Source organism: Papio anubis, chromosome 1 (genome assembly GCF_008728515.1).
Source record: "Papio anubis isolate 15944 chromosome 1, Panubis1.0, whole genome shotgun sequence".
Taxonomy (NCBI): Eukaryota; Metazoa; Chordata; class Mammalia; order Primates; family Cercopithecidae; genus Papio; species Papio anubis.
Genome location: NC_044976.1, coordinates 111,970,564 through 111,982,941, shown reverse-complemented (window position 1 = coordinate 111,982,941; position 12,378 = coordinate 111,970,564). Strand labels below are relative to the sequence as shown.

The 12,378-nt window shown below is 38.8% G+C and overlaps 1 protein-coding gene across 2 annotated transcripts in view; it reads right to left on the bottom strand.

Moving 5' to 3' along the window:
- The window catches only part of MAGI3 (membrane associated guanylate kinase, WW and PDZ domain containing 3), a 299,415-nt gene that overhangs the window by 40,047 nt on the left and 246,990 nt on the right, over positions 1-12,378 (bottom strand). For both annotated transcript variants that reach the window (XM_003892411.4, XM_017945961.1), the window contains exons 10-11: positions 3,219-3,824; positions 1,957-1,988 (exon numbers count right to left, since the gene is read on the bottom strand). In XM_003892411.4, coding sequence (XP_003892460.3) covers positions 1,957-1,988; positions 3,219-3,824 — 638 coding nt within the window. The remainder of the gene's footprint in view (positions 1-1,956; positions 1,989-3,218; positions 3,825-12,378) is intronic.

Below are 12,378 nucleotides of genomic sequence, written 5' to 3'. Positions count from 1 at the left end.
ATGGATGTTTGTGATCATTAACAATGACTAGAATGCAGGGGCACCGGCTTGTCAGGGAGTAATCAGGGGTCAGCCACTACAAAGTGTTGGCCTAGAGGGGACCCTTCAATCTCCCGGACCCAGTGAAAAGGGAGAGAAGCTAAAGGTAGTCTCCCACCATTTCCCCACACATCTTAGCATTCTGTCAGAAGCGGTTAAAGTTCATCAGACCCTTCCATCAATTATAAAGCATTAGGGCCACTGCGGCTGCAGTGGCATCCATTATGAAATAGATATGGTGGCACAGGAATTAAAAATGATTACTAGAGGAACCAGAGAAATGTAGAATATGTGCAATTTGAACTGGACGGACAAAAACAATTTCTGTTCACACTAGACCCAAGTAGTATAAGCAGTCAATGAAAAGGGCAGAAGTTGGCCAGGCATGGTGGCTCACGCTTGTAATCCCAGAATTTTGGGAGGCCGAGGTGGGCAGATCATCTGAGATCAGGAATTTGAGACCAGCCTAGCCAATGTAGTGAAACTCCATCTCTACTAAAAATATAAAAATTAGCCATGTGTGGTGACGTGCACCTGTAATTCCAGCTACTGGGAGGCTAAGGCACAAGAATTGCTTGAACCTAGGTGGCAGAGGTTGCAGTGAGCCAAGATCACACCACTGCACTCCAGCCTAAGTGATGGAGTGAGACTCTGTCTCAAAAAAAAAAAAAAAAAAAAAAGGCCCCAGAAGCTGAGTGATTCTTTTTAATCCATAAAACAGCAAATTTGCAGAGGATTCCTACTTGGTGGGCTAGAAATAACTAATTCATTTAATATAACCATCTATAGTTTATGGTTATGGAAGGCCATCTTTCGATTTTGAGATAAAAGTCTCCAAATGAGCAAACTAGAACTAAATTAGAATTTTAAATAAAATTGTCTTTATATCCAAAACATTGCGGATATTTAAATAGCTACAAATGTGCACCTCGTAGAGTTTCTTCCACAAAGCAGTATTTGACGCACCCCTTTTAAAGTTCTTACTTTCTGCACAGGTCCTTAAATAGGCTACGTGGTTATTCAGAAGAATGCCAAAGACACTGTTTCAAGTCTTTCACTTTGACAACAAGCACATTTAGCACAGAAGGCCACAATTACTCTAGAAGTCTTGTTCAGTTAGCAGGATGTGGTGGTTCATGCCTGTAATCCCAGCACTTTGGGAGGCTGAGGCAAGCAGATCATGAGGTCACGAGATCGAGATCATCCTGGCCAACATGGTGAAACCCTGTCTCTACTAAAAATGCAAAAAATTAGCTGGGCGTGGTGGTGTGCACCTGTAGTCCCAGCTACTTGGGAGGCTGACGCAGAATTGCTTGAACCCGGGAGACAGAGGTTGCAGTGAGCCGAGATGGCGCCACTGCACTCCAGCCCGGGCGACAGAGCAAGACACTGTCTCAAAATAAATAAATAAATAAATAAATAAATAATAAAAAGAAGCCTAATTTAGTCTTAAAAGTAAGAAGATTATCTAAAGGTGCATGCACATTTATAGTCCCCACAAAATTATGTGAACTACTACGTCTTCTCTTCAGGCAGGGGCAAGACGATGTAATAATTTATCATCTGTCTTAATGTTTAGGTCCTTCCTACCTTGTTTCTCTGAAACACAAAAGTAAAAAGACCTCTAGGTTGGTTCTTTGATGTGTTCACATTTTATAACTTAGAGAACAGGATTGTTGGTACAATAGGCTTTCAGCAGTCCTCCAGTTGCAATACTTACCCAGTGGAGCACATCTCCTCACTAGGGGGCTTTTTCAAATGCTTCCCTAGTTTCTGATAAATACAAGCCAAGGGCAGTATGCCTCCTAACTTCTCCCGGTCGATAATCATCACCACAGTGAGCCCCTCTTACAGAGGGGAATGTGGCATCTTTCTCAGTGTGTTGGGGAAAGGATTTGAGGACCAGTGGATACTCACCATTTTGGTAGTTTTGGTTGGTGAAGGAGGACCTTAAAAAAAAATGAGCCAAAGTTTAAAACCAGAGGATGCATTCCCAGATCACAAATACTGCTGATGTTTATGATAAAACTAGCTTCAACTTTTAGTAGGCTAGTAAATTCTGTGTCTAACCTCCTATGTAGCAGGTATTATACATATATTATCTCATTTCATTTTTATAACAATCTGAAGGCACAAATGTTATGACCATCTTATAGAGAAGGTAAACTAAGATTCTTTCCTATACCAGAGAACCAGTAAGTGGCAAGGCAGGAGACTGACATCAAACCTGTATGACATGGAACTTTGGTGTCTTTGTTACACTTGTTGAAGCCCTGGCTTACTCTCAAGCACTCACATAGAGATTTTTACCTTACTCGTAGCACATTCCACCATCACTCAGAGAAGAAACCCATATGAATCAAAGAAATGAGAATAAGAAAAAAACTCCCAAAGAAGCTGAAGTGCTCATTTGCCTCAATAGTGAAAAGTAAAATCCAGAGAGATAAAAGAGTAAGTGGTTAAGTTTTATTCTTTAAGATACTAGTCACTTATAAGTATGGATTTAAGAAAGCCTATTAAAATTAAACTTTGTGATTATTCCTTGGAACTGGATTTGTAAATGTCTGGGAGCAGTTCATGTCAGCAGATGACCTTGAAAAATAAAAATTCTATTTCTCTCACATAAGCACTGTGCGGTTTAATTAACATCTACAGACAGATACTAGAGCTTAAGATAAAAGCTTTATGAGCACAAGCTATCATGATTGCCTCTGCAGAACAGATTAGCACACCATCCAACATTTTACTTATCCACAGAGATGCTAGCTCTTTCAAAACATCTTTGGTGCATTACAGAGGTCCAGATGATGCACCATTGGTTGAAAGAGTCAATTTCTATTACTGTCATCAACAGAGAAATGAAATTAACAGGATGTATTTCATTTGAAGTATCACAATGCTGTGACTCTCTCTAATCATTAAAGCCAAGAATCAGATTTTCAAAAGAATACAGAGGGAAATAAATCCATAATGGACATGAACGAAACCACTAATAACTTTTTAAAAACTGCTGAAAAAGATACTGCTTATGGAAACAATCAGACAGAACCTTAAGGAAAATGTGCACTAATTACTAGTTAAGTCTGCTGGGAACACATATTCTAAACTGTAAGGAAGGACAATCAATGGATATAAATGCTTGAACACTGAAACTTTTTCTATGTGGTGCTTTTACTTACCTCCTCTTAAGATAAGCAATGGTACATCGGCACCTACTGGAAACTGCTTTAGCACCTCTACCACTTGGAGATGTGTTAAATTCTGCACATTTTGATGGTAAATTTCCTTAATTATATCTCCTTTCTGAAGGCCTTGACACCACTGACTATCCAGTATCATTTTCACCTTCTGTCCAGTAGGGCTGTCGGCAATTGCAAACCCAAACCCTTTAGGGCCCTTAATCAAAGGGATAGTCACTAGTTCAGGCTGGGAGCTGCCTGACGATGCCATGGATACTCTCTGCTCACTTGTATCTGATGGTCCATTGAGACCATCACCAGTCAAAGTGTGTCCCGATTTTCCATTCTGCTCCAGAACCATTGTTCCTGGCTTAAAATCCTGAGGATTCATGCAAGTCTCTCCCTTGGTTAATGGCTGTCCATTGATGACAGGGGTAGCAGCAACAATATCCACGACAGGATCTTCACTGTCATCAGGAAGTGGATAACCACGACATAAAGTGAGGTTTACATACTGATTGACAGGTACCAATTGAAACATCTGGACAACATCTGCATGAGTATGACCGAGGACGCAGTTGCCATTGATGTCTACAATAACATCACCTGGTAAAACATAATCATATTAAAAATATTAAAATCAACAAATAAGTTAAATTTTTGCTAGAGGGGCAAAAATAACTACAATTTAGTAACAAAATTTGAATTTTAGAAACCTCTATTAATTGCTGAAAAGACAGATTTCTAACACAGACATTCTCCCTTTTCTAACTCCTCTCTAAAAAGTATGTATGTCTAAAATCCTACTTATTTCAGTAGCAAAGAATTTTCACTTCAAGCTCAAGTGAATCATTAAAAAAACCCTGATAATTTATATTATCATTATTAGTATACCCTCTGAGTCGTATCTAAGTAGCCACGCAAAGCTATGCACATTGTAGCAGGTATTTAGTACAGGAGCAAATAACTCCACTGACTACTTGTACAAACTGTATTATATTTTTTGAATACATTAATTTTTTTATATATGTGTATGTATGTTTGTATGTATGTATATATACATACACTGACAAAGATGCTATCCTTAACCAAACTCTAGACAGGCTCCTCTGAGCTCTTTTTTCAGCAGGCCTCATCCTTGGCATGTCCTCCAGAGCCCAGCTTTAGCAAGAATTCTGCTAAGTTGGTTTAGCCAGAATCACCCAGTCTTGATATATGGTCTAAGTCCTCACTCCCCACCATTCTCCAGGTGATTATCTGATCGCCTCAGCCTGCATTCAGCAAGAATCCTGTCACATCCCTATAATAGCCAGAAATCCTCCTTCACCCCGATACATACATATATATATATATAATGTTTTAATTTTACTTTAAGTTCCAGGATACAAGTGCAGAATATGTAGATTTGTTACACAGGAATACGTGTGCCATGGTGGTTTGCTGCACCTATCAACCCGTCATCTAGGTTTTAAGCCCCACATGCATTAGCTATTTGTCTTAATGCTCTCCCTCTCCTTGTCCCCCAACCCCCAGCTGGCCCTGGTGTTTGTTGTTTGTTGTTCACCTCCTTGTGTCCACGTGTTCTCATTGTTCAACTCCCAGTATGAGAACTGAAGTGTTTGGTTTTCCGTTCCTGTGTTACTTTACTGAGGATGATGGCTTCCAGCTTCATCCATGTCCCTGCAAAGGACATGATCTCATTCCTTTTTATGGCTGCATAGTATTCCATGGTGTATACCACATTTTCCTTATCCAATCTATCATTGATGGGTATTTGGGTTGGTTCCTGTCTTTGCTATTGTAAATAGTGCTGCCAATAAACATACGTATGCATGTGTCTTTACAGTAGAATGACTTATATTCCTTTGGGTATGTACCCAGTAATGGGATTGCTGGGTCAAATGATATTTCTGGTTCTAGATCCTTAAGGAATCACTACACTGTCTTCCACATTCATTGAACTAATTTACACTCCAACCAACAGTGTAAAAGTGTTCCTGTTTCTCCACAGCCTTGCCAGTATCTATTGTTTCTTGACTTTTTAATAATCACCATTCTGACTGGCATGAGATGATATCTCACTGTGGTTTCGATTTGCATTTCTTTAATAATCAGTGATGTTGAGCTTTTTTTCATATGTTCGTTAGCCGCATAAATGCCTTTTTTTGAGAAGAATCTGTTCATATCCTTTGTCCTCTTTTTGACGGGGGTCAAACAGTCTATCTTTAAATACCACCTTATGTCTTGAGTTTAAGAAGCCATTGGCTGGGCGTGGTAGCTCAGGCCAGGCGTGGTGGCTCACATCTGTAATCCCAGCATTTTGGGAGGTCAAGGCAGGTGGATCACCTGAGGTCAGGAATTCGAGACCAGTCTGGCTAACATGGCAAAACCCCATCTCTACTAAAATATTTAAAAATTAGGCCAGATGCGGTGGCTCACGCCTGTAATCCCTGCACTTTGGGAGGCCAAGGCAGGTGGATCACCTGAGGTCAGGAGTTCGAGACCAGCCTGGCCAACATGATGAAACCCTGTCTCTACTAAAAATACAAAAAATTAGCTGGGTGTGGTGGTGCATGCCTATAATCCCAGCTACTCAGAAGGCTGAGGCAGGAGAATAGCTTGAACTCGGGAGGCAGAGGTTGCAGTGAGCCAAGATCACGCCACTGCACTCAGCCTGGCGCTCAGAAGTAGAAACTCCATCTCAAAAAAAAAAAAAAAAAAAAAAAAAAATTAGCCAGGCGTGGTGGCGTGCGCCTGTAATCCCAGCTACTTGGGAGGCTGAGGCAGGAGTATCACATGAACCCAGGAGGCGGAAGTTGCAATGAGTCAAGATTCTGCCATCGCACTCCAAGAGTGAGACTCAGTCTCAAAAAAAAAAAATTAAACAAAACAAAAGCCATTGATTACAATGTACTTTAAAAATTCATTCTACTTTGAGAGATATTGAACTGAAGATTAGAATTGATGTTAATTTATGAATGTATTTTCTTATAGTATCCTTTTTTTGCAGCAATTTTGAATTTGATTTATAAATCAGATTTCAAATGGTGAAACAAGCAACAAAAAATTCAACAGAAGCAAACAATGCATTATTGAAGACACTGAAAAGTCAGCTTAATAAATCCCTCTAAAAGTTGGTTTTGCTTTCCTGATTTTACATTAGTATGAACATTTTGGTTGTAGAATCATTACCACTCGACGGTCATCAGTTGGGTATTTTTTAACACAGTCTTGACTTAAAATTTGACCCCTGTTGTCTCATCAATTTGCTTTTATTTGAATATGATTATTTAAAAGGTTACTGCCAAATAAAAGTGCTTTAATTTGTTCTGATGGGTTTTAAGAAACTCAATCTGGTATTAAAGCTCCCAGAATTTTCATGGAAATATTGTATTGTCATGCAAATTAGATAAGCATATTAGACAAATATGAAACTATATTTTGAAATCCTGACAGCATACACAATAGCTAACACGTGTTTCATGGACAAAATGTTGAAAAGGTCAAAACTGAAGACAAAAGAACCTTACTATTAATTTTAATCTCTAAAGTTTGTTAACTTTATAAAGTAATAAAGTAGAATAAAAATAATTTCCTTTACAAGTATAACTTTTGATTATTTTAAGTTTTCTTGTTTTAAGTTTTTGTTAACCTCAGTGGGAAAGCATAATATGAGAGATCAAAAAATACTATGACAATTCAACCATCCGAATGTTGGTCCATATTTTCATGGTATGTGAAATAAGAGAGGATTAGAAAAGTCTAGCAAACACTGAAAAAAGCAACCTCAGTATAATACTAAAATCTTTCTGGAAAACAATGCTTAAACTTCCCCCCGCAATCAGAAATTAGTCTTCAACTTTCTCCAAGTGCCTGAGCCACAAACACTGCCAGCCATATTAAAATATCCAGCAATTACCAAGTAAAGGCTTTAGGAAACTACAGAAAAGACAAGTTTATACAACTTTATAAAAATGGTAATATTTATGTCTATAATTCTTAACACAGGAGTTCAATTTAATAACCAGTAAGATTAAGGAAGAAAACAAACTTGGGAAAAACTGCAAGATTGAACAATTTGATACCATGATAAATACCACAAATGACCTTTTTTCAAATTAGATTATAGGTAAATGCTAACTCCAAAAGTATCCTTTATAATTCAAGAAAATCAAACAAATAGTTTTCTGAGATGATTAATAAATCTTTAGTTTTATATAGTAAAAGGATTATCTCAAAATTACATAAAATATTTCAAAATATTAATGAACTTAATGTTTTCTCCAACAGTTTTCACCTGTTTGTAAAATGGTCCACCATCAAAGATAATAGGCATTTAGTTTAGAGGATAGATGGTGACAGAGGGCAGAGCAAGGTGGTGGGATAGAAGCCTACACTACTCATCCCCCTGCCCCCACAGAAACACCAAATTTTAACAACTAACTACATACTAAAAGTACTGTTACAAGAGATAAAAAGCAGGTGAGCAATCACAGTGTCTGGTTTGGACTTCGTATCACTGAAAGAGACACTGAAGAGGATAGGAAAGGCAGTCTGGAATTGCCAGTGCTACCCCTCCCCCATCCTCCCTGCAGTGGCGGAGAGAATCTGTATGCTTGGGAGAGGGTGAGCACAGCAATTGTGAGGATTTGCATTGAACTCAGTGCTGCCCTGTCACAGTGGAAAGCAGAACCAGGCTGTAATCAGCTGATATATGCCAACAAAGGGAACATTTGGGCCGGCCCTAGTCAGAGAAGAATTGCCCATCCCAGTGGTTGGAGACTGAGTTCCGGCAAGCCTCTCCACTGGGGGCTGTAGTGCTCTGGGGCCCTGAGTGAAGAGGGGCAGTCTAGGCCACAAGGACTGCAATTCCTAGGCAAGTCCTAGTGCTGAGCTGGGATCAGAGACACCTGACTGCAACCTATGAGACACCAGCCAGGGCAGCTAAGGGAGTGCTTATGCCACCTCTCCCTTACCTCCTGGCAGCGGCCACCTGGTATGGAGAAATCTACGTGCTTGGGAAAGGGAGAGTACAGTGGCTGAGGGACTCTTCATTGAACTCAGTGCTGCCCTGTCACAGCAGAGACCTGGCAGATTTCATCACCTGCCTACTCAAGAGCCCCTGGGCCCTGAATAACCAATAACAATACCCAGGTAATAAATACACCACAGACACTGGGCTCTGAGACATGCTGGCTTTAGGCGTGACCCAGCACATTCCCTGCTGTGGTAACTATGGTGAAACACTGCTGCTTGAGAAAAGTAGGGGGAAAGGTAAAGGTGACTCTGTCTTGCAGCTTAGGTACCAGCTCAACCACAGTAGGGTAGACCACCAAGCAGGCTCTTGAGGTCCCTGAGTCCAGGCCTAGGCTCTGGCTCAGCACTTCTGGACCTGGCCTGGATCAGAGAAAAGCCCACTGCCCTGAAGGGTGAGTCCCAGGCCTGACAGCACTCATCACAAACTGACTGAAGAGTGGTTGTGCTTTAGGTGAACATTAGCAGTGGCCTGGCAACACCCCCACACCCCCACATAGGCCAGTGTTGGTGGCCACAGGGAGAGGTTCCTCTGTCTGTGGAAAGTGAAGAATGGGAAGAATTCTGTCTTGTGGTTTGAATGCCAGCTTACCCACAGTAGAATAGAATACCAGGTAAATTTCTAAGGTTTTTGACTTCAGTCCCTGGCTCCCAGACAGTATCTCTGAATCCACCCGGGGCTTGGGGGAGCTCACCATCCTGAAGAGAGGGACACGAACCTAGCTCGCTTTGCCACCAGCTGATCATAGGGCCCCAGGGCCTTCAGTGAATTTAGGTGGCAGCCAGGTAGTGGTTACAGCTAGCTGTGGGCAAGATCCAGTGCTGTGCTGGTTTCATGTCTCACTCAGCATAGTCCCAGTGGTGGTGGCCACAGGGATGTTTATGTCCCCCAACCCCCAGTTCCAGGAGGCTCAGCACAGAGAGAAAGAGAGAGACAGAGAGTGAGAGAGTGAGAGAGAGAGAGAGAGAGAGAGAAAGATAGAGAGACTTTATTTGTTTGGAAGAATGTAAGGGAAAAGAACAAGAGTCTCTGCCTATTAATCCAGATAATTCTTCTGGATCGTATCCAAGAATACCAAGGTGGTCCTTATATGAGTCTGCAGGAACCACAGTGTTATTGGGTTTAGGACCCAAGTTCCTTTGAATACCTGGAAAGCCTTCCCAACAAGGATGGGCACAAACAAACCCAGCCCGCAAAGACTACAATAAATGGCTAACTCTTCAATGCCCAGACACCAACAAACATCTACAAGCATCAAGACCATTCAGGAAAACATGACCTCACCAAATGACCCAAATAAGGCACTAGGGACCAATCCTTGAGACACAGAGATACATGACCTTTCAGATAGAAAATTAAAAATAGTTGTTTTGAGAAAACAACAACAACAACAAAAAAATCAAGATAACAGAAGAAATTCAGAATCCTGTCACATAAATTTAACAGAGACTGAAATAATTAAAACAAATCAAACAGAAATCTAGAGTTGAAAAATACAACTGACATGCTAAACAATGCATCAGAGTCTCTTAACAGTAGAATCGATCAAGCAGAAGAATTAGTGAGCTTGAAGACAGCCTATTTGAAAATATACAAAGGAGACAAGAAAAAGAATGAAAAACAATAAAGCACACCTACAGTATCTAGAAAATAGCTCCAAAGGGCAATTCTAAGACTTATCGGCCCAAAAGAGGAGGTACAGAAAAAATGGGGTAAAAAGTTTATTCAAAAGGATAGTATCAGAGGACTTCCCAAACCTAGAGAAAGATACCAAGCCCATGAAGGTTACAGAGCACCAAGCAGATAGAGCACCAACCGAAAGAGGACTACCTCAAGGCATTTAAAAATCAAACTCCCAAAGGTCAAAGATAAAGAAAGGATCCTAAGAGCAGTAAGAGAAAAGAAACAAATAACATACAAAGGAGTTCCAATATGTCTAAGAGCAGACTTTTCAGTGGAAACCTTACAGGGCAGGAGAGAGTGGCACGACATATTTAAAATGCTTAAGGAAGAAACCTTTTACCCCTGTAATAGTGTATCTGGCGAAAATATCCTTTAAGCATGAAGGAGAAATAAAGACCTTCCAGACAACAAAAGCTAAAGGATTTCATGAATGCTAGATCTGCCCTATAAGAAATGCTAAAGGGGGTTCTTCAATATGAAAGAAAAGGACATTAATGAGCTATAAGAAATCATCTGAAGGTACAAAACTCACTGGTAATAGCACACAGAAAAACACAGAATATTAAACTGTAATTGTGGTGTGCAAAATACTCTTAAGTAGAAAGACTAAACAATAAACCAATCAAAATAATAACTAGAACAAATTTTCAAGACAAAGACAGTACAATAAGACATAAAGAGGAACAACAAAAAATTAAAAAGGAAGGGATGAAGTTAAATTGTAGAGTTTTTATTCATTTTCTTTTTGCTTGTTTGCTTCTTTGTTTATACAATCAGTGTTAATTTGTCATCAGTTTGTAATTATGAGTTATAATATAGTATTTTCAATCCTCCTGGTAACCTCAAATAAAAAAAACACACAATGGATACACCAAAAATAAAAAGCAAGAAATTAAATCATACCACAGATAAAATCACCTTCACTAAAAGGGAGACAGGAAGGAAGGAAAGAAGGAAGAGAAGATCACAAAACAATCAGAAAACAAATAACAAAATTGCAGGAATAAGTCCTTATTGATCATTATTAATAACATTGAATCCATATGGACTAAACTCTCCAATCAAAAGACACAGAGAGGATGAGTGAATAAAAAATGCAAGACCTGATGATCTATTGCCTAGAAGAAACACGGCACCTGTAAAGGTACACATAGACTCCAAATAAAGGACTAGAAAAAGACATTCCATGCCAGTGAAAACCAAAAAAAGTAGGAGTAGCTACATTTATATCAGACAAAATAGATTACAAGACAAAAACTGCAAGAAGAGACAAAAAGGTCATTATATAATAATAAAGGGGCAAATTCAGCAAGAGGATATAACAATTGTAAATATATATGCATCCAACACTGGAGTACCCAGATACATAAAAGCAAGTGTTATTTGCTTTACTAGAGCTAAAGAGAGAGGTATTTTATTATATATTACAATTATATATTATATATATTTATTACATAATATATGATATATATTATTAGAGCTAAAGAGAGAGAAATATACCTCAACACAATAATAGCAGGAGATTTCAACATTCCACTTTCAGCATTAGGTCTTCCAGACAGAAAAATCAACAAGGAAACATCAGACCTAATCTGCACTATAGACCAAATGGACCTAATAGATATTTATAGACTATTTCATCCAATGGCTGCAGAATATATATTCTCCTCAGCACAGCATCATTCTCAAGGATAGACCATATGTTAGGTTACAGAAGAAGTCTTAAAACATTCCAAAAAATTAAAATTATATCAAGTATCTTCTCTGACCGCTATGGAATAAAATCAGAAATTAATAACAAGGGGAATTTTGGAAACTATACAAACACATGGAAATTAAACAACAGGTTCCTGAATGACCAGTGAGTCAATAAAGGAATTAAGAAGGAAATTGGAAAAATTTCTTGAAACAAATAATAATGGAAACAAAACACACCAAAACCTATGGGATACAGCAAAAGCAGTACTAAGATGGAAATTTATAGCTATAAGTGCCTATAGATATAAAAAAAGAAAAACTTCAAATAAATAACCTAATGATGCATCTTAAAGAACTAGGAAAGAGCAAATTAAACTCTAGATTAATAGAAGAAAAGCAGAAAGAGTAGAAATAAATGAATTTGAAATGAAGAAAACAACACAAAAGATCAATGAAACAAAAAGTTGGTTTTCTGAAAAGATACAATTAACAAACCTTAGACTAACAGAAAAAAAGAGAGAAGATCCAAATAAATAAAATCAGAGATGAAACAGCAGATATTACAACTGATACTGCAGAAATTCAAAGGATTGTTAGAGACTATTACGAGCAATGATATGCCAACAAGTTGGAAAACCTAGAAGAAATGGATAAAATCCTAGACACACACAACTTACCCAGATCAAACCACAAAGAAATCTAAAACCTGAACAGACCAATGACAAGTGACAAGATTGAAGCCAT